The sequence below is a fragment of the Camelus ferus genome, chromosome X (genome assembly GCF_009834535.1).
Source record: "Camelus ferus isolate YT-003-E chromosome X, BCGSAC_Cfer_1.0, whole genome shotgun sequence".
Classification (NCBI taxonomy): Eukaryota; Metazoa; Chordata; class Mammalia; order Artiodactyla; family Camelidae; genus Camelus; species Camelus ferus.
Genome location: NC_045732.1, coordinates 22246152 through 22272477, shown reverse-complemented (window position 1 = coordinate 22272477; position 26326 = coordinate 22246152). Strand labels below are relative to the sequence as shown.

The 26326-nt window shown below is 39.2% G+C and overlaps 1 protein-coding gene across 5 annotated transcripts in view; it reads left to right on the top strand.

Moving 5' to 3' along the window:
• POLA1 (DNA polymerase alpha 1, catalytic subunit) overlaps positions 1–26326 on the top strand; it is a 281095-nt gene that overhangs the window by 130967 nt on the left and 123802 nt on the right. For all 5 annotated transcript variants that reach the window (XR_004318259.1, XM_032475944.1, XM_032475943.1 and 2 more), the window contains one exon: positions 582–713. Coding sequence is in view for 4 of the 5 variants with exons in the window: in XM_032475944.1 (XP_032331835.1) it covers positions 582–713 (132 nt within the window). In the remaining variant the exon portion in view is untranslated. The remainder of the gene's footprint in view (positions 1–581; positions 714–26326) is intronic.

Genomic DNA, 26326 nt, shown 5'->3' with positions numbered 1-26326 from the left:
TTGCTTTGTCTTTGTTTAAAACAAAACAAAATGAAACATTTTCTCCAACCATGAATAGTTCATTCTTACAGATTTTTACTCCTTCTCTCTTCCCTCCTCCAAATACATTTCATTTGTAAGGGACAGGGGTTACTAAAATCTTGAATTTGCTAAACTGATTGCTTTGTGGTATAACACGTAATTTTTAGGCTTTATTCTTAAAATTAATCAAGTTTGGGGTGAATAAGTGCAGATTTAAATTTTTGATGGGTATCTCAAAGAAAGGATGTTTATTTCCAATAACATGACCTGACTGGTATTTTCAGAGGGGAAGCTCTTGTATGAATAGAGTCTGTCATGTGTTGAATGTAAAAGTGATTTCAGGTTTTCCCTTCAGCTTTGCACTCCATTATGATGGTGGCAGGAGTAGAAGGTATTTGTGATTGAGGGGATCTTTGGGAGGAAAGTGGTTGAGAAAATAGGGTTAAAAACTCACCAGTAAAATGAATGAAGAGTGTTGTACACCAGGACAGCATGTAAATTTTTAAGCACAAGAAACCTTTTATAACCTTTTGTGTATTTGTCTGTCTTGACTTCTGTAGGGAACCAACATGGAACCCAGCCTGTATCGTTGCAGTAACATCGATTGTAAGGCTTCACCTCTAACCTCTGTGGTACAGCTGAGCAACAAATTGATCGTGGACATTAGACGTTGCATTAAAAAATACTACGAAGTAAGTATCCATGATGAGTTTCTCACATACGCTACTTATTTCGGTTTGGTACTTGTTCTAAACTAAAACAATATGGTTTTGTATTATTGTTTGTTTTTTTATGAAACTGTAAAATTTTTTAAAGACTTTGGAGGAAAATGATTTCATTTTCTCTTGGGCATTATACCTCATTAATGAACAGCATTTTTAACAATGAAGTTTTTGCTTTTAAGGAAAATGAGAATCTAATCAGGAAATGTTTCACTTTATTGCTACCTAAATAAAACACAGTTAAATGGTCAGTCAGATCTTTGGGCAGAGGAAGAAAAATCAATATTGCCTACCTTTGGCAAATAGAGCCATAACATCGTATGTGCTGATCTTAATAAACTGCCACTAGCTAACAATTTGTGTTTATGTGGTAAGCTAAACCATTTCATCACTTTGTTTTCCGAGGAAATCAAAATAAACATCTTTTACATTTAAATGCAATTTGTCTGACATTTTAAAAGAGAAAGTCTAATATTTATAAATATATACTAAAACTTCCAGAACAGTGAATGTGCTGTCTGCATTAGAAAGAAGGCTTCTTTCAAATTTTTTATTTTGTTTTGTTTTTAAGACATTTAATGAGATTTTTTCTCTTCAAAAGTTAAAATTTTAAAAAAAACCTGCTCGTTTCCCATTTGATTTTTCTTAGTGTTGCATTATGTCATTTGTCATCTAAACAAAGTTTCTATCACTTGAAAGTTCACTGTAACTTATGTAAAGAGGCTCCACTGGCAAGCATTTCCCCAAATGCTCAGGTTCTGTGAGGTAAGGCTCATGACTGTGATCAATATCATTCTGTACTTTCTACCTCTGTGTTAGTTAACATATGACAAGCATTTTCTTCTTTAAAATCAAACTCATTAAGTGAAAATCAAGTATTAGATCATTAGGATGAAGAGTGAAAACACAGAGTTTCTAGTATTGTGATCAGAGTAGAATAATTTGTATTTGTCAAAAAAAAAAAAACCAACTGGTAGGTTTGTCTGAAGATATTTTTAAAATAATAATTATGGCTGCATTTTGGGAAATCTGAAACATTTTAGTGAGTAAGCCTGTGCTGCACTTAATGAACAGTTGGATGGAAATAAAGGTTATCTGTGGGTTCACATTCCACAGAAGATGAAACGTTCAGCACGTGAAATGTTAGGCCTTTATTTAGCATGAAGAGCCCAAATCAAAACTGTTCAGCTCATTTACAGAACTCATTGAGCAGAGCCTGATTCTTAACTCTTGGGAAGAATTCTTGAGTTTTCTCTCTCTGTTTAGTCTATCGGAATCTTCACCATGGAAATGTTAATACTAGAAGAAGCTCATCTATTTCATTCTCTAAGAAGGGACAATCTGTTTTGACTAAGTTGAGAATAGGCAGAAAAATGATCTTCTGTATAGTTAGAAATATGCCCTAACAAAGATTGATTTCTAACCTAGTTGTGTGGGTGTGGGTGTTGTGGTAGTGGTTATAGAAGTATTTTTCAAGCTGAATAACCTAGTCTTGGGCATCTAGACACTTAACCCAAGGTTTCTGTAGCATTTGCTTTAATTGTCTTATCTACCAACCATCTCACTAACAGCAAGTAACGGTTTTCCTGTAGTTAACTGCCCACTTGATTGACTTTCCTAAGGGGTTTCTAATTAGAATACCCAAATGTCATTCCTAAAGTTGAAGATTGACATGATTGTCCTCAAAATTAGGAACCTGTTTCTCTACTTTCTGATCTTAGGCATATGTGATTGGCTGGGAGAGAAAGAAATCCATTATTTATTCTTTTCGTGGCCCCATAATGAACAGATGTTTCAGGTATTCTCAAGATCAGAGCTTTTATACAGAAAGCTCATACACCTCCAAGTTCCACTTTATTGGTAGAGTGTTCTCTTTCTTCCTGACCTCAGACTGAGTGAAATTTGCCAGTAGAGGGATATGGTGTTGGATTTTTTGTTATTGTGCCTCAGGTGGTACTGATCACAGTTAGTTTAGTGTGCTATGTCATAGCTATGGCCATCCAGCTGGAGATGAATACACCAAGTGTACTGGAGACAAGGATATTAGTAGTAAGTGCTGAGATTGAGTGACTGTTTTCTGAAGCTGAAGACCAAAAGTGTTCCCTCCTGTTTTTCAGTTTAGAAAATACTACCCACTGGGCATTAAAATTATTAGTGGACTGAGAGCAAGAGTCTCAGTATTTTTTTCATCTTAGTCTTAGAATCACTGCAGAGGAAGAACAACTTATATTGAGAAAGGAGGCACTTCTGTAAGGAAGGAGCTTTGTAAGACAGTGGAGGAGTATGTGCTTGACCAAACACTGTGACTTGCCAAGGCACGTAGTTCTAGATCACCAGGAAATCTGATTGTCAAGAACAAAGGGACCAAAGTTGAGGGTTACAGAGTATACTTCTACATCACTTCTCAAAAAATATGTCACACTGTCTGTTATTGTGTGTTATGAATAGATAGTGCTGATTGAATACATATGATGCAACAAACATTAAAAAGTTTCTCTCTGAGGATCAATCTGTATCATATCACACTTTTAAATCTTGGCTCCTTTAATAGAGGAGAAGCTTTTTCTCTCTCACCATATAGCAATGATTGTGTCTTTCAAATTCTTGTTTCCTAGAACGTTTAAATTTCACTGCACATAGAAATATAAGAAGCACCAAACGAGGATATTCTAATAATTATCCTATATCCTATAAGAAAGATTAATTTCTTTATGAGTAAAACAACTCTGATGCTTTCTCTCAAGATTTGATGAAGCACTAGAAGACTTTGAGGCAGCACAGAAAGCTCTAATTCAGAGCTGATTTCCTGCCCTGGTCCTAGTTGGTTCCTCTGTGCAAAGTTAAAATTGAACTGGTATTTTTTGAAAATCATAAAAAGTCAGTTTAAAGACTGTATCTCCTCAGCTTTTAGGGATGTTTCTGAAAGATTTCAATTTTACAGTGAAAAATTGATATGTGTTCCTCCTCCCCTTAAATTCTGCTCCAGAAGAGCAAATAGACACACACACACACACACACACACACACACACACACACACACACACACACACACACACACACACACACACACACACGGAGAGAAACACTAGCTAATCTAAATTGGGAAATGAAGAGGGCTTTTTTTAAGCATGAAAATTTCATCATCTTGTCAGCTGGCAGAATGCCTGCTGTGTGGATTCACAAAGGCTAAGAATTACACTTTCATGAAATTTTCCTCACTAACTGCCCTGGTTAATTTGAAAGATAACCCACTGTTCTAATTCATTCCTCAGTTGGGCGGTGCAGGTTTTATCTTTGATCTGACAAAGCATTTGTGTTAATCGTTTTGGCCCTCCGCTAGACACTCTTGGGATTGTGCTTTTACAATAAATGTGTCTGTGATAGCTCTTTAGTCTATTATACTTACAATAGATCCATAGAACTGGTAATTAATTCTCCACTGCTTTGGAAATGGGAAGAATAGGTGTAGCTCTGTCAAGTGCTGCTGGGAAGTTTGTTTAGCTGGTTCGTTTTTGAAGTGTTCCCCTCAGCCATCCATGAAACAGCCTCAGAAGAGAGTGTGAGGTTGAGATGCCGCTACCCCGAGACTTGCTGATAAATGGGAAATCTGACCCCTCTCAGTACCTGGGAGGGCGTTGGGGGGTTCGTTTACTTTCATCTCAAGTACTATTAGTTATAATGTACATTAAACCCTCATTTTAATACTTAAAGAGCCATTCGTTTCTAAAGGTGGATACTCAGCTAAAGTATGCTCCTAAATTCCCATTGATGGCTTCTCCAGGTTTTAGAGTGTTCCCGTAGGGCGAATTGGATTCCTCACCAGCCTTGTAGTGTTTCCAGCCACTTGTAAAGGAGCCTAGCTTAGAGCACTTCACTGTAATTTTTAAACAGAGTTATTGCTGACCCTCCATCTAGAAAAATTAACAGTGAACAGCTAGTCGTTCCTGTGCACATGATAACCACCGATGAGATGCCAGGACCAGAAATTGGTGCTTGAATTCCTTAGAAATTTGCTATTGGTTTTACAGTCTCAAAGTTGTCCTGAAGTAAGCTTTCTGAGGACAGGGCCTGCGCTTTCTTCGATGTCTTGCCTGTGCTCTCTGCCCACAGCCCCTCACCCTCAGTAGTGTGTGCACTTTAATGTTTAGTAACTACAGAAACCAACAAATGAAGGTTATCTTTTTCTTGTTTTTTTTTTTAATTCTTTTTTCATTTTGCCATCATGTTGGCAAAAGATTTATTAGTAGTTCACAAGATTCTCAGGCAATACAAGACTGCAGTATTTTAAGGTCATGAAGGCATTGATAAAGCCCTTTGTTATCCCGTCTTCTATATTTCATATCAGTGATTACCATTGATTTCAGTATATGCCCGTCTCCAACTTCATGGCCTTGATTTGTTTTCTCTCAAACCAAGTATCAGGCAAAGAGTAATTGACCAGAGGTATTTTTATCATGATACGAAATCACGTTGTTCAGAAATGTACTCTCCTTGTCTTGATACGAGACCCTCACTCTAACTACGTCAGGTGGCAGCGGGAGGGGATGCCTCGCCGTTCTCCCTCTCATACTCCTGCTCTCTCCCTGTATTTTTCCCTTTCACTTTTTAGAATATTAGTTGTGGCATAAGTCACATTTAAAAAATCTCTTTTGGACCCACTTTAAAAGGAATTCGAAAAATAACGTTCAGTGTCACTTACCTCATGATGCAGACTTTCTTATACTCACATGTATGAGCATCTAATAGAGAAGGGCGCATTGGACCAGTGATGCTGAGCCTCAGCGTGGTTGCTGCGAGTCCCTCCAACAGACGGCACATGTTGGGAAGTGGAAGAGGGTGTTTTGTGGGATATGAAAAATCCATGTTAATTTTGTCTTTTCATCTTTGCAAAAAAAAATGCTTGTTAATTTTGGATTGGATATGCACTGCTCAAAAACAAAATTAGTACTAACCACCAAACATAATGTTGTTAAGCCAGAAATTTAATTGGAGCTATCTTTTATTTTAAAAGTGTGGGGAGGGCAGGGTGAAATATTGGTTAAATTGTTTGCTCCCCCAAAATACACACCCAGTCAGCATCACAGGCAACAGAGTCCATGGTGTCCAGCAGTGCTTGAAGGAGAACCATTTCTTTAGGAATATACAGAGCTCAATTAGGAAATAAATCTGATCAATTAGAGATGAAGCAGCCTCCCACCCCATTGCCACCCCCACCCCATTGCCACCCCCACCCGTGTAATTCACTAACAGCTGTACTCTTACTTCTGTTTTCTTTTGCTCTTCAAGTGTAGCAGTTTGTGCAGGTGGATCTGAGGGTTTTAGAGCCATGCAATGATGCTCAGTAACTCTCTCCTGTTCTGCTGCAAATATCTGGTGTTCAATAACCCTCAAAATTTCTCATTTCTTACCTGTGGTGATGTGGGCTGATAGTTTTGAGGTTGTAGGTTGCAATATGCAGTAGTCTCACGGGTACATTAGTTCAAATAATTTAAACTCTAAGCACCACTGGAATTATTATTTATTGCCTTGCCTCTGCATTTGTATTTAGAACATTTAAAAAGAATAAATTGAGTTTCCTTTTTTTAAAGACTCTTAACAGCATAAATATAAGTGGTACAGAAGGCATGCAAAAAAGCAGTAGATATCCATCCTACCCATTCAGTGTCGCAGGCAGTGCAATCCATGCTGCCCAATGGGGCTTAAAGACGGGTCATTTCTTTAGGAATCCGGAGAACTCATCTTAAATCTCATTTAAACAAAACAAAAAGAACATACTGAGAATTAGTATTTCTTTTTGCTCCACACCATTTGATAGGAAGCATAAGCGTAAATGAACACCACGGACACCAACTGAATTTATTAAATGTGGTATTCTAATACCAGGGCCCATTGATGGAGGGTTGTTTTTTTTATTAATTAGTGAACAGCTGGTTTTTCTTAGGTATAAATATTAAGCAAGCTGATTTTGAGCCAGGTATCACATTCTGCTGCTACACCATAGTGTGCTCTCACAGAAAAACTAAGAAACATGGGATTTGGTGATGATTGAAAGTAGAATCTCACTGTAAGTAAAATTATTACTGTACAAATCTAAGTTAATAACAGGTCATCTAGTCCTTTAAAACATGCTGGCTCCATATTCTATACAGTGATTCATGGTCCTGGGGAGACTCAGAAGTACAGTGTGATCATGAGGGACCAGCAGGGAACCCACACCAAATTTGGAGGTGCCCCGACCGCAGGGAACAGTGTTGTCTATTGAGGACTGACCTCGGGTCTTTCTGCGAGATCTGAGCTGGGGCCGTAGGCTCTCTCTGGCCCACGTCATTCCCCATGTAGGCATGTTTCACCTCCAGAGCTTTCTGGCAGCTGCGGAGGCGGTTACAGCCATGGCCTTCCCTGTTCTTTCCTCACGTTCTGAAAGCTTGGCATTTGATTGTATCCATGTTCAGAGTGGCCACTGCCAGGCTCCCAGCACACTGAGGTTGTGCATTCAGACGCCGAGGTGAGGGTTGCTGACTGGTTCTGTATCGTGGGCTAGTTACTGACCTTCTCCAAGCCAATGTCAGAGCCTAGAAAACCGCGAGAGTAACAGTACGTGGCCCATTAGGTCATAAGGAGGACTGGACGGGATGACACATTTGAAGCGCCTAGTGCCCGGAGAGTGCTCATTATCGGTGCTCATCATCCCAGTCTGAGGTGATGGTGGATGAACGTGGCTTGGCTGTGTCCTTTCGGACTCAGACCCGTGGAGATGGAGCCCTGTCCTTCCGAGGTGTCCATGTGGAAGCTTTCGTTGTCTTGCCAGCCTCCCTGCAGTTTACCTCTGTGAGTTTCCTTTTCAGTGTTGGGGATGATGGCCCCGGAAGTCAGTCTTAGGAAGGGACCCTGATAAGGGCAGCTTGCAGAAGTGCCTTAAAGCGAGGAAAGGACACAAGGCTCTTAAGTCCTTCAGGGCACGGCCCTCAGTGTGGTGCCTAACCTGGCTATTGCTCAGTAAAAAGTTATTGAATGAGTCATGATATTCGGAGAGGTTGGCGCTATCAGGTGACTTTCCCAGGTCCCAGATAGCAGCATCAGGGCTGTGACCATTCTTGAGGAGCCTGGACCGGAATCCTGCTCATCATATGTGGTAAGACAGCCGTTCCTGCATCACAATGGCTCGCCGTCTTCCCTTGCATTCCCCCTTTCAGTGGGACACCACCAGAGCCCTGGGCATAAGCATTACAAGCCAGGCCAGGCCACACGGCCTCCTGGGGCAGGAGTCCGGAAAGCGGATGACAGCTGCCCACCTGCCTGGGGCCAGTGCGGCCACTGAAGGGACACCTGGGGTTTCAGCAGCTTCTGATACGGTTCGCCCCCTCTGAAGGGAAAATTGGACGTTTTTTGAAATGCTCAGGAAATGCCATAGGAGTTGTCAAATATCTGAAAAGAAGTGGGTAAAAACAGAAAACTGCTTGTGCCAAAACAGTAGAATTCCTTTTCCACTTTGCTTTCTCTAACCTTGTGTATTTAGGAAAAATTCAACTCCAGGTCTAACTCCAGTTAACTGGAGCTACTGCCCCGTAGTACAGTGAGAAACAGCCTCTCAAAAGTGAGATTTTCACACCTTTGACCTTCTTGACTTGAAGGAGCAGAACGGAGCTGTCCATCCCCTGCTGCACACATAAACGGGGGAGGAAGGGGAGCGCCTCAGACCACAGCCTCCCTCATGCTCCTTTTGCCTACAAAGCATGTGTTGTAGTTCACATGTGGAAATGGACTCTTTGCAGGTAGTTACAGATAGGAATTTCCAGATCGTTTTGTCTAGCTTAGTCCTGTGTTAAATGGAATAACCGTATTTCTGTTCAGGAGGGCATTAGTTCAGCTGCCTTTCCACGGTGCCATAGAAAAATTCTCACAGCCTGGATTCCAAAGAATTATACTAGTAATAAAACTTTGCGTGCCAGTATTTTCTAATTGACGAGTGTTGGTGGCTTTGGGGCTTAGTGTAAATCAAGAGTGACTTTACCACATGCTCATACCAACACTTAGAACGTGTTGTTGGTTTTAGCCCATTTTTGAAAAGCGATGTCTAACTTGCTGTCCTGGTTAAAAACTCACTTGATTCTTAGTACGCCCTCAAAAATACTTTGGGTTTCTCCTAATGCTCCAGCATGTGATAACTCTTAGGTTAGAGTTTTGTGCAGTGCATTATCCAGCTGGTTTTCTGAAAGATCCCCAGCCTCATTCAGGTTACACAGGTGTTCAGGCTCCTTGGCAGTTGGAGCAGCTAGGAACTGCTAGGAACCTAGACGATTTGCTAGCTCAGCTCTTAGGAGCCTTGTGTAGCAGGCCTTCAGTCTCCATCCACTGGCAAAGAATGTTCCAGAATCGTGTCAGGGAAAAACCAAAACTGCCTAGGATTTATGTCTCTACGTATACTAAAGTTTTAGAGACCGTGTGGATGAAGTTACGGGTGATCTTTTGAGGTGAATTTCCATGAATGGTAGCTTTCCGTCTCGTGATGTTCAAGAGCCACTCCTTTCAGGAATTGATCGGCAAAGAAAGATCAAAGGAGAGCCAAGTGTTGAGAAAGACTTGTTTAAATTTTCACTACCAAATACATTCTCATGTTGATGAGTGTATGTGGTGTTACAGCACAGTGGTTCTCAAACCTTCCATTGTGTGGAACCCTGCACACTCTTAAACGACTGAGAATGGCAGAGTCTGCTTATGTGGGTTACATGAATTCATGTTTACTAAATAATAAATTAAAGCTGAGACATTTACAAAGTATTAACCCATTTATAAGCAACAGTAAACCTATTCTATAACAATTTTTAAAGGAAAAATACCTATATTACAAAGTAACTTAGTATGAACAGTGGCATTGTTTCACATTTTTGCAAATCTCTTTGATGTCTGGCTTCAAAGACAGTTGGATTCTCTCATCTGTTTCTGCATCCAGTCTCTTGTGATATGTTGTATTGGTGGAAGTATATGAGAAAAATTGGCTTCACACAGGTATGTAGTTGGAAAAGTGGGAGTAGTTTAATAGTCATTTCCATTAATAGTGGGTATTCTTTTTTGTCACTACACCAAACCTTGTAGCATGGTAGTTTCTTAAAGGTTCTTTCCATTGTGGAATCTGAAACTGTATCAATAAACTTTTTGTACTCTGGTACATTAAAGTCACTTATCTTGAATGGTATATGGTATATAAATATAATGATATTTCTGTTTTCCAAGTTTTTGACAGTAAGTGTATATTACTTTAGAGGGAGTGAGATAGTGTTGGTCACATTTTGAAATTTTATTTTGAAATTTAAGTACAGTACAGTTCACTCTTTGATGTTCGGTTCTCAGTGTTGACAAACGCATAGAGTCATGTAACTGTTAACCACAGTCAAGAAACAAAACACATGACCCACACCCCCTTCCCACAGTTCCCTTGTGCTACTTCTTTGAGTTGCACTTTTAAAATAAGTTCATTCAGATGGCTAACCTCATATATATGTTGATTCGTACCACTTTCGCTTACAAAGTGTCATATTTTCTATCCATGGTATTATCTTCTCTCTGGGACCCCCATCCCACCCCTCACCTCTGTACTGACGAATATGCTGCCATTCCCAGAGATGCAGAACAAAACTTTGTAACGAATGTGTTTCTTTGCTTAGTTAGGAGTGGGTAGGTACGTGGTCTGTGGATATAAAATCAAATTCTAAGGACAAGTCCCCCGCAAAGAACCCTGAAGAAAAATTCTAACGTTTTCTCTGGAACTTCATCACAAGATAAATTTTAGCTCTGAGGATTTGAGAAAGAAAACTAAGTCGTGTCTTTACCTCATTACTTTCGTTCCGTCGTTCATGAAGACTCAGGGAATCCCAGCAGCATGAGCGGCAGTTCCCGCACTCAAGTCATGATATCCACTACTCCAGCTTTCTAGAGATGAGACCGAGATATTGAGCCATTTCAAAGGATAACTTGCCTATGTTCAAATGTTCATTCATTTTAACCTACGTAGCAGTTTGTCGTTTTACAAATTCTGGCACATGGATAGATTCATGTAACCACCACCACGTGCAGGATACAAAATAGTTCCGTCACTCCAAAAAACTTCTTGCTACCCTTTTATAATCACACATTCCTTCCCACCACTAACTCTGGCAACTACAGATCTGTTCTCGTTACTATAGTTTTGTCTTTTCAAGAATGTCATAGAAATGGAATCTTCCAGTAAGCAGCCTTTGGGACTGTCTTCTCCCCTGTAGCCTGTTCTTTTAATTACTGAATATTATTCCTCTGTATGGATATATCAGTTTGTTTGATCCAGTTACCCACTGAAAGGTGTTTGGATTATTTCTAGTTTTTGGCAATTACGGATTCAGCTTTTATAAACATTTAAGTATAGGGTTTTGTGTAAGCATAACTTTTCATTCTTATAGGTTAAATACAGGAGTAGAACTGCTGGCTCTGACGTTAAGTGTATGTATGTTCACGCTTTTAAAGACATTGCCAAGCTATTTTTCAGAGTAACAGCACCGTTTTTCATTATCAACAGCAACATATGAGAGTTCCAGTTTCTAGGCATCCTCACTGGCATTTGTTATTGTTGGTGTTTTTTATTTTAGCCATTTTAACAGGTGCGGTCAGTATCTCATCTTGATTTTAATTTGCATTTCCCTGATGATTAGTGTGTTTATATTTGCCATCTTTATGTCATCTTTGATTAAGTATCCAAATTTTTCTCCATTTTCAAATTTGGGTTGTTTTCTTACTGTTGAGTTTTAGATTCTGTATGTATTCCAGATACAGGTCCTTTGTTGGATATGTGTTTTGCAAGTGTTTTCTCCCATTCTGTAGCTTGTGTTTTCACTCTCTTAATGGTGTGTTTCACAGAAGAAACTTACACAATTTTGGTCAAGTCCAGTATATCAACTTTTTCTTCTATAGATCATGCTCTTGGTCTCATGTCTTAAGGACTCAAATTTTACATCTAGATCTATGATCCATTATGAGTTAATTTTTGTATAAGGTATGAGGGTTAGGACAAGGTTCATTTAGGGGGGAATGTCTTTTTAAGTCCAGTTGTCTTAACACCACTTACTGAAAAGACTGTTGTTGCACCATTGAATTGCTTCTGCCCCCTTGTCAAAAACCGTTTGAGCATACTTGTGTGGGTCTGTTTCTGGACCCCTCTGTCCACAAGTGTAGTGTGATTCCTCCATTTTATTTTTTTCAAAAATATTTTAGCTATTCTAGTTCTTTTCTTTTTTTTTTTCTTTTTATGACAATTTCTTTTAATTTTTTTTTTACTAATTTATAATAATTTTACAGTGTTGTGTCACATATTCTAGTTCTTTTCTATTTCCATATAAATTTGAGTCTTCTTGCTGGAAATGGTGCTGGAATTTTTGTTGGAATTGTGTTAAATCTGTATAGTACTTTGGGGAGAGTTGACATCTTTATTATGTTGAGTCTTTCAATCCATGAACTTAATATGTCTCTCCACTTATTTAGGTCTCCTTCCCTTCCCCCTTCATTAGCATTTTGTAATTTTTAGCATACAAGTCCTATGTATAGTTTGTTAGATTTATAACTAAAGGAGTTCATTTTCAGGAAAGTTTTTTTTTTTTAAATTTTGATTTCTAGTTGTATTCTCTAGTACATAGAATTACAGTTATATAATTTTTTTTTTTTTTTGCTATTTCTGTACTTCAGAGAATTACAGGTAAATCAGTTGATTCTCTAAAGAATACTGAGGACCCATGAAACATTAAAAATCACCTCCATAAATGCATAGCTAACATGCCACCGTTAAAATTTATTCTGTAACTCTCTATTTATTGGCCCAGATATTTGGCTATATAGTAGTGTTCAGTCTTTTTTTAAACACCAGCTTATATGTCACTTATATAAAATTTGTGTGTTTGTACACTCAAAGAGATTTCTAGAAGGATATTTACCATATGTTAAAAGCTATCTGAGTGGTAAAAAGTTGAGGTGAATTTTATTTTTTCCATATTGCTTTTCTCTATTTGAATATTTCATAGTAGGTATGAATTTTTTTTTTTTTCAAAATAAGGAAGCTGCTTAAATGAGAAAGGGAAGATAAAATAGAGTTATAATATGGTCCTTAGCAGTAAATGAGGTTAGTATAAACTCAATCCTATTTGAGAATTAAGTACTTGCATCCTAGAAATCTTGATGTTGCCCCAGCCATTTTAAGATTCTAAGATTTCATACTGAAAACCAAAGGAACATTTTAGGACAGATGGAACATTCTGAGAATGCTGCATTTAAAATTTTTCTTCACCACAGCATTTCTTTTTTATCATATGCCTGTCTCTGTATCAAGCAGAGACAGTGGATCTCAACCTTGGCTGCACATTGCAATCACCTGGATGGGTTTTAAAATGAGGTTCTGATGGCTCAGCCCACCCTGGAACATTAGATTAGAGTTTCTGAGGGTAGGCAGGGGCCTTAGTGTTTTTAAAAGTTCCCCATGTGGTTACTAAACTCTTCAAAAAACAAATGTTGGTGAATTCTAATGTGATGTGTAAAGACCACAAACTATTTTAAATGTTATTTCTATATATGATGAAATAGAGGTTATTATATATATGATTTTTATATATTCATATAGTTTATATATGAAGATATAGAGATAAAAGGTATATTTGCTTTCATACCTGTATCAAGTTAAATAGGTAGTTAAAAATGAGAAGGGAATTAAATTTCTAAAACAAAATGAGTTCTAATGTGACCAAAATTAATTTTGCAAAAGTAAAAAAGCCCATAGCATGTTTAATATTTCCATATTTTTTTTGTGAGAATTTACCATCCTTGTTAAGTCTTCAGGTGTATCGCTAACACTTGACAAATGGCAGATAATTAGCATTGCTCAACCTTGTCTCTTCTCTGGTGTGGATGTGATTGTACAAACCTAGGCTGAGGAGTATTTCTGTATAGAAACGTCATCTTCCCTGTGTCTCTTCTAGGAGACCTCCTGTATAATGATTTCATGACATCATCTGACCCTGCATGTGCTGAGGAATTATGTTCTTGACAACATTTTAAAGTGGTTCTGAAATCTGCAGTCCTGTCACTGTGCTCTCAGTCTTGGCTGTGACTTACCAGAGTCTCTTTTTGAGTAGCTTGGGCTTCCCTTCTGTAGGAAGGACATAGTTTTTGCCTAAGCTTAGCACTCCGTAAGCAGGGCCCAAAATCAAATCAAAATGGGGAGGGGAAATATTGATCTCATTACAAAGGTGCAGTAATGTAGGGTGAAGAAATCTAGAGATCCAATGCACAGTATGATGGCTATACTTAATAATATCATATATATACTTTTAATGGAGGTACTGGTGATTGAACCCAGGACCTTGTGCATGCTAAGCACACACTCTACCTCTGAGCTGTAACCAACCCCCCCCCCATAATATCATATTGAAGACTGGAAATTTGTTGAGAGAGTGGAGTTCAGATGCTCTCAACACACACACACACACACACACACACACACACACACACACACACACACAAGTATGTGAGGAGAAGATAATGTTAAGAAGCTTGACTATAGTAATCACTTCATTGTGTATATCAAATCATGTTGTACAGCTTAAATACAAGTTTTGTTTAAAAAACTAACAATAAAATAAATGGGACAGTCCAGTGTTCCTTGTAGGAATCAGATAACAGGAATGGGATTCTGCAGCTTCCTCCATGTACAGCAACTTGAATGAAAATAGGAGACTGTCTATCTTTTGGAATGTTTTAGGCTTTTTCAGGGTCCCTCTGGGAACTATGAAAATCTTGCAAACTGGTTTACTTAGCTTCCTGTCTTTAGGGCTGTCAGGACCATCCTCCCTGAACACCAGTTTTTCCCAACCTCACCTACAAGAGTATTGAACTCTTAAAGAGACAGTGATTTTAAAAGGAGAGGATTCCATTATGTTAATATACATTGATATTAAACAGTACGTTGGTTTTCAAGGCATCTTCATACCCTTACCTAATTTGTTTCACAATAATCTTGTCTATGTCCCAACTCAGGATAATAGAAGCTCACAAGTTGCCCACATAGGATGCTATGGGGTTGTGTATTTCTCCTGCTGTCACGTGGCTTTTTCTCCATTCCCACTGCTTTAATTCATGTCTTGGTCATCTTGTCTTAGCTTTCTAATTGATCTTCCTGTCTTGGCTTGTTGCCTTATCAGTCCATTCTCCACACTGTCAACAGGATTAACTTCCGAGAATAGGGTTAATAATGTTACCTTTCAGCTTAAAAACTTTCAGTGGATTCTCATTTCTTACAGATTAAAATTCACATTCCGTAGCATGGTGTGAGTCCCCAGGCTAGCCTCACTGCTACCTCCATCCTCACTGTCCGCCGTACACTCTCTGCCTGCTGCCCGGGAGAGCTCAGAAGTCCTCGGAACCCCACCCCCACCCCCAGATCTGCTTTTCTCTCTCCTACATGGAACCCACTGCCCCACCTTGTGAAATCCTCCTTCCACCTTCAGTGGCATGGTCTCTGGAATGCCTTCCTCACTCACCTCTCCAGGCAGAACGTCTTCCTCTCCTGTGTGTCTGTAATCCCTGTGCACGCAGGGGACAAGCAGCTCTCTCCTGCATGGACGGGCAGGCTCTGGGTGAACGCAGGCTGCACCAGCTAGTGTGGAGCAGAGCCCCAGGGACACGGCAGTCCCAGGACTTGTTTATCTGAGCGAGGAGGGAATTGAACCTTCAGAAAGGCTGTGGGTGCAGCGTTTGTGTTTAGTAGAATAGCCAGCTCCGGTTTTTTATTATTAATGTCTCTACACTTAGTAGACAGTATTTTCTGGAATATCAGCTTCAGTCTCTTTCACGATTTAAATTTCAATCACCTTAGGAATATCGAGGTTTTGTGTGTATGTATAAAATGCAGGACACACACATACACTGCGTATTTTCACATAGGATGTGGTATTGATCTTAACCTTTTATCTAGTAGTACTCTTCCTGTCCCCCAGACCATGACCAGAAAACTGGCTTCTTAGTGGCAGGGCTGGTTTTGAAACTCCTGTTGGTGTAAGCTCTCGTAACACTGGGCAGTCATACCTTTTTTCTGTTAACAGCATAGCTAACCGAGCAGACATGCAGTCATGCAGTTTTGAGAAGCCCTTAGCACCACATGTGTACTCGTGGGTATTTGTTCGGGTGTGCTCTTCCCTAGCCCTCGCATACACAGATGCGCTCTTGCAGAAGAGTAAGGGCCTAGCTGGCTTTTGCCTCCTGTTAAGAGAGTTGTCCTATTTATTGGTCATCATTCTCAGTGGTGCTGGTGACAAGTTATGGAAAGTCAGGAAAGGTAGAAAAGTGGCCGATAATAGAATGTGAGATCCAGACTTCTGGAGGGGGCCTCACAAAAGCTCGTCAGATCCAAGTTTAAAAGAGAAGTTGAATTTGATACAGAATTAAATATTTTCGGACAATAATCAGCGTCTCGTTTCTATTCTTAAGTTGGTAAAAGCAATTCTGTGGGAATAAGCTGGAGCAAGGGAATGGACACGAGTTGAGATGACATTTTTGTCAGACCATCACTAGCAATTGATAGAACAGCTGTACTTTTTTTTTGCTACTTTCCTCACCTTTTCTTTAACAGGTAGAGTGCAGTGCAATTTGCAACACTGGGAACCTTGCAAAAACCAACCAACCAAACAGATAATAAACCAAAGGGAAAGGGCATTACGCCAGGCACACACTGGGTAGCAGCTCTGCCTGAGCAGCGTCTGACTCCTGGGCCAGTAGTTCCCCACCCGCACTCCCTCCACCTTCAAAATCCTCTGAACAACCCCCTCGTTGTTTCTGCTGAAGCCAAGAGTCAGGCAAATAGCTTTTGTGTTTGACTTTAAAATCAAAGTTATTTTAACATATTAAACTGCCAAGACCATGATGCGAGACCCCTGAAACGCCTATTACAATACCGTGGACTCAGCAGACACTCGGTTTTATGTGAAGTCACACACACTAGCAGCATCTAAATTCCCATTTCTGTGCTTAGAGACATGTGGGTTGTAAGAACAACTCATTTTCTAAGCTAATGTTTTACCTGGTTCTTTGGTGATCTTTTAGGCGATTTCAGGCCATCATACCAGAAGTTAATGTCGAATACCCATCAGGACATTTATTTTATAGGAAGAAAAGATGGACCGTTAAGAAGAAACAAACTAGGTTTGATAATGTTGAAAAAAAAAGAATCATGCGTGTTTTGGGACTTTGGGGAACCTTTTTGTGTGTTGCATTTGTAAGTAAAGCACTTATGATGGCTCATTGTTGCCTATCCAGACCATCTGCTTCAAGCCAGATTTTGAGCTGCATAAACATTACTACAGTGTTTATGAAAACAGGTTCTAAGCAATTCTTACTTATTTCTCAGCTGTGGAGCTAAATGTCTATAGTAAAGATTATATAAAAGTATAGTTGCCTCTTTACATATATTTTTATAAAATTAGATTTATGATCTAAGAGGTTGTTAAAAATCCGATAATGCTGGTTATACACACACACATTTGTTTAAAAGTCAGGAATCACTCCTATTCTTCTAAAGTAGACAATCAAAATAAGCAGTTTGAAGGAATGGATTTAAGACAGCAAAATTGTTGTATCTTCAGCTGTGTAAAAGAAGTACTGTACCTTGGACCAGAAAACGTGTATTAGCGATGGTTCGGTTAGTGACTGCAAAAGCAAAATAAATGTGTAAAATACAGCTCCATATGACAGCGTGTTTGGCTAGTATCGAACATCAGAATTTAGGGAGCAGCTGGCATTAAGATGTGTTCTGCTTCTTTGCGTGAAAATGCATTAATAATGAGATCTCAGAGTTCCTTTGTTTCTCACTGATTGCTAGTAGGAAGAGGTTTGGTGAGGTTTTGTTGTTGATGTTTGTTTTCTAAGGAGAGTAAGGGTGGAGTTTTTGTCATAAACCTATCCTCGCCAAAAGTTGCCTTATTTCTCCTCTTCAAAACTTGCACTGCCTATACAATCTTTGCAGGATAAAGGTGCATTATTGTTTATTTTGGCTGTAGAAGGTTGATCAAAACATTGCTTTTTAATGTAATGTTGCAGTGCAATGAGCTAAATGATAATAAACTTACTTGCACAGGGTTATTTTCCTCCTTCTGTTAGAGTTAATCTTTAAAAAGTCTTTATGTTCAGGGAAAAAAAGGTAACTGTAAAAGACCCCAGATTGCAAAAGCAGTGCCACTTCTTCTGAGAGCTTTGGGGCAATCCTCTGATGTGTAATTACTTTTACATCAGTCACAAGAGAGAGACAAGAATGCGCTTTCCTTGAACTTAACAGTTTGGGCAATTTTCTATAATCCAGTAAATACAAATTGTAGCTTGATTATTCATCTACGTCTGTCAAGCAAATTTTAATGGATGAATGAATGAGTCAAATCCATGCATGGAAATATACAAATGTGCAAAATATGGGTCTAATTACCAGGCTGCTGAATTTACACAAGGTCAGGTAAACAAGGCACCAGTGTAATGATTATTAATTGTTAATAATGCCTTTGCGAAAACATTCACGTTTTCCTTCTGAATACCTTACAGTTTGCCTTTCTAGTCATTTTAAACTCTGAAAATTTTAGCTGGTCTAAAAACACAAAAACATTTTTGCCCTATTTTTATCCTTTCCCTGTAATCACTTTCTAATTCTTTTAGACTAACGAGTGATATATAATACGTTTCTCAGGACCCTGTTGCAAATCACAGTTTAATATGATGGTGAGAGAATTAAGCGGGGGTAACACTCCCACAACAGAATGAAATCGCTGCTATCTTTCGTCTTCATTGAAGAGATGAGCGTGCCCCGCTGTCCTCCACTCTCTTTTCAGGCATAATCGACATTCTAAAACACAAAACCAAGGTGGTAATAAAGGAAAGGAAATCAAAGCAGGCTTTTTTCCCCTCTATTTACCATAGCAAGTCAACATTTGACTCTGTCTTGATATTCTATAAAATGAATGTTGGAAAAAGAATAATATCAATGAGTAGTTTCCCATCGAAATGCCCAAGGGCCGAAATAATTGAGGGAGTACTTGCCGAGGTTTTTCTTAGTTCAGTAACTTTGATCACTGTGCAGTTTTGTAGCAGTGCTATCATTAAGGGCTCTCCATGTCTGGAAAGACACCCCCCTCTCCCAGCTTTAATCCAAAAGTCATAAATTGTAGAACGAGCATGTCGTCTGCAGGTCACCCAGGCGAAAACACTGTATCTTGAGAAATCTATCTTTCTGCCACTGTGCTTTGAAAATCTTTTGAATATTTTGCATTAATGGAGCTACTGCAGTCACTTACTGGGCTGCCTTCTTATCCTCACAAGTTTTCCTCCAGGACTAATCGAAACCTCCTTCCCTCTGTTCTAGGCCTTAGTGCCCACTCCACGCCCCTGTTGAACGGCCCATGAGTACAGCCATCTTCTTTTGTGCTTTCTTTTTAGTATTTGTCAGTGTCACTCCTATCTCCCTTTCATTTCTTTGGACTCTGTAATTGATGATTCAGTCTCATTTCTTCAAGATTTTCAGCTTTCATTTTTGTTTTCCTGGACCTCTCTTTTTAAATCATGGGTCCCCTTTGTGGGTTAGATTATACTCTCTATAAGCCAAAGAGATTTGGACTGTTTTTGGACCTTGGCTCTGTAGGTAAACATCCTGTTCTCTTTTCTAGTCCAGTCTAGAAAGTAATGGACACAATTTATACACACTCATGAGTGCTGCCATGGCTTAATTAAATCTGTAGAATCCTAGCCAAACTCTTTATTCTGGCATTTGAGACATTATATAATCCAGCCTTCCCTCTCCACAGACCCTTGCATCCAATGATGCTGTCAGATCCCATTACTCCAGACAGACCTCCTTATTTTCTCGCAACTACTGGGATTGTTCTTGCCCACTTGCCATCTCTGTTTAATGTCTTCTCAACCTTCATGACCCAAGTCTATCTCGGTTCCAGGAAGCCTTCTGTTGACATTACAGCTGTGAGAGGATTTTTCCCCTCTGAATTCCTAGAGAACTTTGAATGTAGAACTTTTCTCCCACAACTTCTTTTATACAGTCTGTTGTGGTTGTATTGTTTCATTTGGCAAATAATTTGGTTTCCTAAAAGTTTTTAGACTTCTAGAGAGTGGGAGAAAGAAGAGACAAGTAATTTTGGAACTAACACTTTGCTAAGCATTTTTTACCTACATGGTATCACTGAATTCTGGTAGCAACCCTGTGAAGGTAGGTGATACTTTTTCTGTTTTTCCAGATAAGGAAGCTGAATCTTGTAAGAAGAAACTCAGCCAGTGTTACAAGGATAATACCTTGTAGAGCTGGGATTTAAATTTGGGCCTCTCTGATTGAAAGTCCATTTACTCTTGTCAAAAAACCTACACATAAGAGTGACAGTTTGCATCCTGCCCTATCAAGTTACTGGAACATTCTAAGAACAAAATAGGTGTTCAGTAAATGATTGAATGTATCATTTAGTCTTACTGCTTCAACCTCATTTCTTTTGACCATCTGCTAATGGTAACGTGAATTGGCAATAAAATCTCCAGAGCCTCAGTCAGGGCTCTTGGTGTCCGCAGAGATGACTGAGACATGAGAAGTTCTGCAGTACATCCGTGGAAGGCTATTGACTCGAGACGGATTCTTTTTTTGTCTCTCTGTTTTTAAGCTTTCCTCTTGTTGATCCCAACATTCATTGGTATTGTTAAATGTCACTCTTCTCATTTACTATTTGCATTTCATGTTAAGGAAGTAAATCTCATTGTGGTAGCATGAATGATTTATGCTTCTATCAAGGAACTACTATAACACCAGAGGTTGAAAAATATGCATATTCTAAAGTCTATATAAAAACTAAGGACTGTTTTGCCTTGCCCTGAGTATGTATTTACTCCAGTAGTAAACCTGGGCACTTACTAAAAGGCTGTGGTCTTCCTGATTTTTTTTTCTTTCTCGTTATTTCTTTTTTTTTTTTTTTTTTTTTTTTTTTTTAATTTTTCCTTACTGACTTTAACTTCGGATCCTGTGCTGAGTTGTAATTATGTTTATTGTTAAGGAAAATTTGGCATTTTATATTTCATAGAAAATAGGCCTTTGTAACTTTTGGTGGGCTGTTAACATTTTTGTTTCAGGCAGGGAATTTCTTACGAGGTATATTTGTTCTTGAAGAACTAGTCGTTGTAAGGATTATGAAGTAAGATTGCCTAACCTAAGAACAAAGAAGAATTTTGATTTGATGGACACAGGCAGTGTGAGCTTTGGGGTGACAAAAATATGCTCTGTTTCAGGTATTGAGGTTTCTTCTCATCAACTTCTGTGCATATTGATAAGTTCAGCCTATTTTGCAAACAGTTTACTAATGCCATAATGCATTTTCCCATATCTTCCATCTGAATTTTTTACTATTATTGATTGAGGATTCAATTGAGAAATGTGTTTAGAACCCTGCTTTCTGTGGTAATCACAGAAGTCAGTGGGAAGACAAGAAATGGTATTGAAAGAAATTGTGTGCGTGTGTGTTTTGTGTTTCAGCATAGATTATCTCTGCCCAAATAATAGCTGTCATTTTGCTCCTGTTGTATTAGTGGCCCGCACCTTCCCACTGCTCCTTTTGCCTTAGTTTTGCTTCTGACCACTGGCTATTGCCCTCAGCAAGAAGGCCTTTTTAACTGAATGTCCAAATTGGAATGGTTCTTGTCCTAATACCATCATAATTTTGATCCATTTCAAATTAGAGAGCCCTGAGTTGCGACCTCTCACCTCAACACGAGAGCCCTTTAACATTCAGGGACTTTGAAACTTCACTTCTGTTTAGAATTTCATATCATGCCCATCATGGGGGGAAGAGATGGAAAACGTATACGCTGAGCCTATAGGACTTCCTGCAGTGCTTATTAATCCTTTATGGATCATTTGAAATGTTTCTAGTTTATTTAAGCTTTGCTGCTTGTATCAGATTGTTCCTACGAAAAAAAGGAAAAAGTGATCATGCTTTGAATTTTTAAAAATGATCTCACTTTCAAGCAAAAGCACTTTTATGCTCCATTAAAGTTGAATTTGCCAAACTCTTATCGCATTAACACAAGCTTTACTGGATAGATAAACGTGTTGTTCAAAGACTGACTTGAACTTTACCAAACTGCATATTAAGATTTTTATCTTTATACTTCTTATTTCTTAAATTATTTTAAAATAGACTAGTAAAATAGACCAGATTTGCCCAAATGTGCTGCTTTAATGACAAAACAATTTTTCCATTTGATTTAAAAAATTAATATAGATTATGAGCTAGTTTGAATACAAAGCTAAAATAAACAAAATAGTTCAAGCTATTAATTTAAAATTTTCATACTCATTTTATATATATAGCATCAATATCTCAATAAACTAGATGTTTCTTGAAATTTGTGCAAGTGATTTAATCATTTTGACATTTCTAATTTTTATTCAAGTCTATCATGTGTTCAGTTTTTTGGGGAAAACTTGAGTAGGTTTGCCAGTGAAATGACTCATTTTTTACCCCTTTCCAGTTTAGTGGGTTTTTAAAAATATGCATAGGACATCCTCCAGTTTTTTAGGAATTACGGTGTTACAGTCTTTGTATTTATTTCATGAAGTTTTTAGCTTGGAAATAATCCTCGAAGGAGTATCTTTTTGACCTAGAGTTATTTAGAAAATTCTAGTCTCATTTGTACCATGGATTCCTGGCTCCCTAACACCATTATATGAACTTGGTCTTTCCTTTGTCTCCTTGGCCTTGAGATTTTAATTTAATGTGTTCTTCCAAAAGAATGTAAGCTAGTTTTCTACTTGAAATGACTTTCTGTATTTTTTTAAATACATGAAACCTTTATAAAGTATGAGGTTTTATTTTATCCCAAAATATACATGCATGTTCTTTTTACAAAGCAACTTACATTAATGTTAATAGTTACTTTAAAAAATATGTATTTTAAGGGTAATGAAAATAAAATTTAATATCAAGCTAAATCTCTCAGCTCTCTTAGATTCCATTGTCTTAGCTGCTGAGTCACCGAGGTTCTTAATTAGAAGGAAAATGCATTTCAGGGAATGATTTTTTAAGGCAAACAACAAATCGTACACATGGAGGGAAAGGAAAACCTTTTATATGCCTCGTGGAGGGAAGAATCCAAACTGTTATATGGAATATTTAGTAAGTTAGTTTAATGTTACAGCTCACCATTTCTGAGAGATTGATGGTACCTTGTTAGTAAGAAACTGTATTAAGTTTGACTGAATGTAGAAATCTGCACTGAATTCATTTTCACTAATTCACTTGATTCTTGTCTCCTAGTGTTCCCATGACCTTTCAGAAATGTGTAGTTCACATTTTGTGCGCTACAAATGCTGCCTCTCAGGTTGTATTGAATAACAGAGAGTTGAATTATGAACATAATGGCAGTTCTCTGTGGCATTTCCAGTTCAAGCTTGCTTTTAGTCTGCTAAATTCATAGGTGAAGTGTTTCTTAATGTTGTCCGTGTTAGGGAAAAGGTTAAATAATGCTGGGCTTCTCTTCGTGGGCAAACAGGGAGAGTCATTTTGGTTGTTTAGTGGAAGGTTGTGTTCTCATATTTTCATTCCTCGGTCAGCACAGATGATGTTCCAGATTGTTTTGGAGCTTTCAGACAGGGCTTACATACTTCCAGAATATTTCATAAACTGCTCATTGTACAGTGGAACTAAAAATCATCTGAGGATAAACAGCTTGAGATGCGGTCTTACGTCCCATGGTTGTACACGTTGAGAAACCTTGAGAAGAGGTGAGAGTCACAATGACGTGGAAGTCTCTGAAGAACCTGATTTCCAGCAGAAAAGCCTTGTTACCCGTAAGGAAGTGGGTGATGGGAATTTTTTTTTTAACTTCAAGCGTAATCTTTCTAAAAATGTAATTTCACATCAACCAAGGAAATTTACCTTTTGGTTATCTATCCATTATTGAATTAACACAGTCGTCACCGAGTTGTCTGCTAAGAAAGAGACGGGGAGAAGATGCGCTGTTTTCCATTTTCCAAGTAAAATGGATCATATCGTCATCCCTGAGTAATCCGTCACCAGGCTATGGCCTCTTGGCTTCCCAACAAAATATTTTAAATATGACTTTAAGAAAAAAGACCCACGAATACCGTGCTGTTTATTGTCAGGAAAGAAGACCTGAGTGCACATACATGGGAATTACCCTTGTTCACAAGTCTTTACAGTTTTAAGGCAGTTTGCGGGGTGGGGGGAGGCTATAGCTCAAATGGTAGAGCGCATGCTCAGCATGCATGAGGTCCGGGGTTCAATCCCCAGTACCTCCTCTAAGAATAAATGAATAAGTAAGCCTAATTACCTGCCCCCCCCCAAGTAAAACTAAATTTTAAAAAGCGATTTTAAAACATTGGTCACACATGATGCTTACGGTGTCATCCTGCGGAAGAGGCAGGGTAGGTGTGACTTGCAGTATCCAAGGGGGGGAGCACACCGAAGGCTCCCCTGGTGAAAGGGACCTGCTGTGAGGGGAGGGGAGGGCTTTCAGCACCTCCAGCCAGTTCATTTTGCTGCAGGGCTTCTTTTCTACAAGGGAAGGGCTTGGGGATTCTCATCAGCATCCTAGCCTGAGGGAAACTGGTATGTTCAGCCATCTTGATGTCGATGGCTCTTGGTGTCATAAGGTTGCATTCCATGAGTTTAACATTGAAGGAACATTTCTTCAGCTCCTGCAGGGTGTGACACCTTACACCAGACCTTAGGGATTCAAAGCTGAGTGATAGGACCCCAGCCCTTGGGGGCTAAGAGACTGGCCTGTGGTTGCCCTTCTGTCTCCCTTTCTTCCTCTTCCCTTCTTTCCTGCATCCTCAAAATATCCTTCATCTTTTCTGTTAGCACTTCTGGGCCTCCAGCAACTTGGAGTCATGCTCATTCTCTTGCACTCCCGGATGAAAAGATCCCTTCCCCCAGAGATACAGTTGAAATTAGATTTTAAATACAGGTCCAACATGTTATTTGCCCTTAAGAAGTGTTCGATTTAATTATCTGATTATTAAATTTCATTCACACCAGTATGTGAAAAAGTCAGCTCTCTCTGGGGCAAGGTGGGGGGTTCTCTTTAAAAGTCACTTCAAATACTGTTTTGGTCCTGATGTTCCTGGTATAGGCAGCCAGAGTAGAAGCTGGGCTGAATGAAGGCGAGTCCTTTCTGCTTAGGGAATCAGTTTGCCGGACACCTGAACAGCTACATCTCCCTCCAGGTACCTGAACCCCTGTACTTCTGTGATCATTAACGCTCTTGGGATATGACACACGTGACAGTAGAGTGGGGGCTTCCTCCTTTCATACTGGCATGGGAAATGCCTCAGGTATTGGAGCACCTTGACAATGGAGGCTTTTGCGTGTTTGTAACTGTGTGCCACATTTGTAGTGAAGTATCTCAGACCTGTCCTCTCCACAAAATTTGTAAAACCCATCTGTTACAAAAGGCTTTCCTTCCTCAATCATAGTTTGACCTCCTGCATGTGGACATGTCAGTTTCTGCTGGCTTCTGATATACAAGGCCTTCTGAGCATGTTCCCAGGGAAAGAGAGTTGATTATGTAGAGACATCTCTGGTTTTAGTTAATTAATGGCCTACATCAGCCCCATTTTCTGCTTTCCTGGAGGAACACTCAGTGACTGTACTTAGGCAGCAAAGTCAAATTCTTTAGTTTTATTATATGAAACATCAGATGAAGAGCTAAGGAGAATCTTTTCCCAACAGCATCTCCTCAGCCCCAGAGTGGAGTCAGAAGTAAGTTAGCGGGCTAGCGCATGGACAGGCCTGCCTAAGATCATCTCAGCGTCCGTGGGAGGCGCGTCAGGTTTGCTGCACATGGGTGAGACATGAACATAGCTTCAGGGGCGAGTTAGAACATTCAGAGAGCAAGGTCAGGAGAGCTGGGGAGCTGAGTCTAAAGAAGTTTTCTTTGAACCTGTTTCAGTAACACATGAAAACATCTACTAAGGTGGACGGTATTTTCTCAGGGATTCTTCCTTTATGCTTCTTGCAGTTTAGAAATTGTAGGCCCTGGGAATATATGTTCAAATCCTTAGTGTTCAGAAGGGCGTAGAGTATTTTGGGCTTTGAAAGGGGTAGGATAATGGGCAAATGTCAGGATCAGCAGCTGTCCACACACACACACACACACACACACACACACACACACACACACACACACACACGTATTTTTTTCCTTTCTTATGTAATGCTAGCACTCTACCTCAGCCTGGCATCTTTCTGTATGTTTTACAACTTGATATAGTACTCCATTTAGCCTCATGATTTTTATTTGTTAAACGTTATTTGTATAAATACATTCCCACTTACATCACAGCCCCACCATGGTGGACTTGCTAAAGCACGGATTCCTAAGTGCCACCCCCAGAGTGTCTGATTCTAGGTCTAGGGTTGGGCCTGGGAATCTGTTTCTCTAACATGTTTCCTGGTGCTGCTGGTCCAGGGACACGTTGAGAAGCACTGCCCTAGACACTGACTAGGGTGTACGCCTCAGCGAGTAGCAGT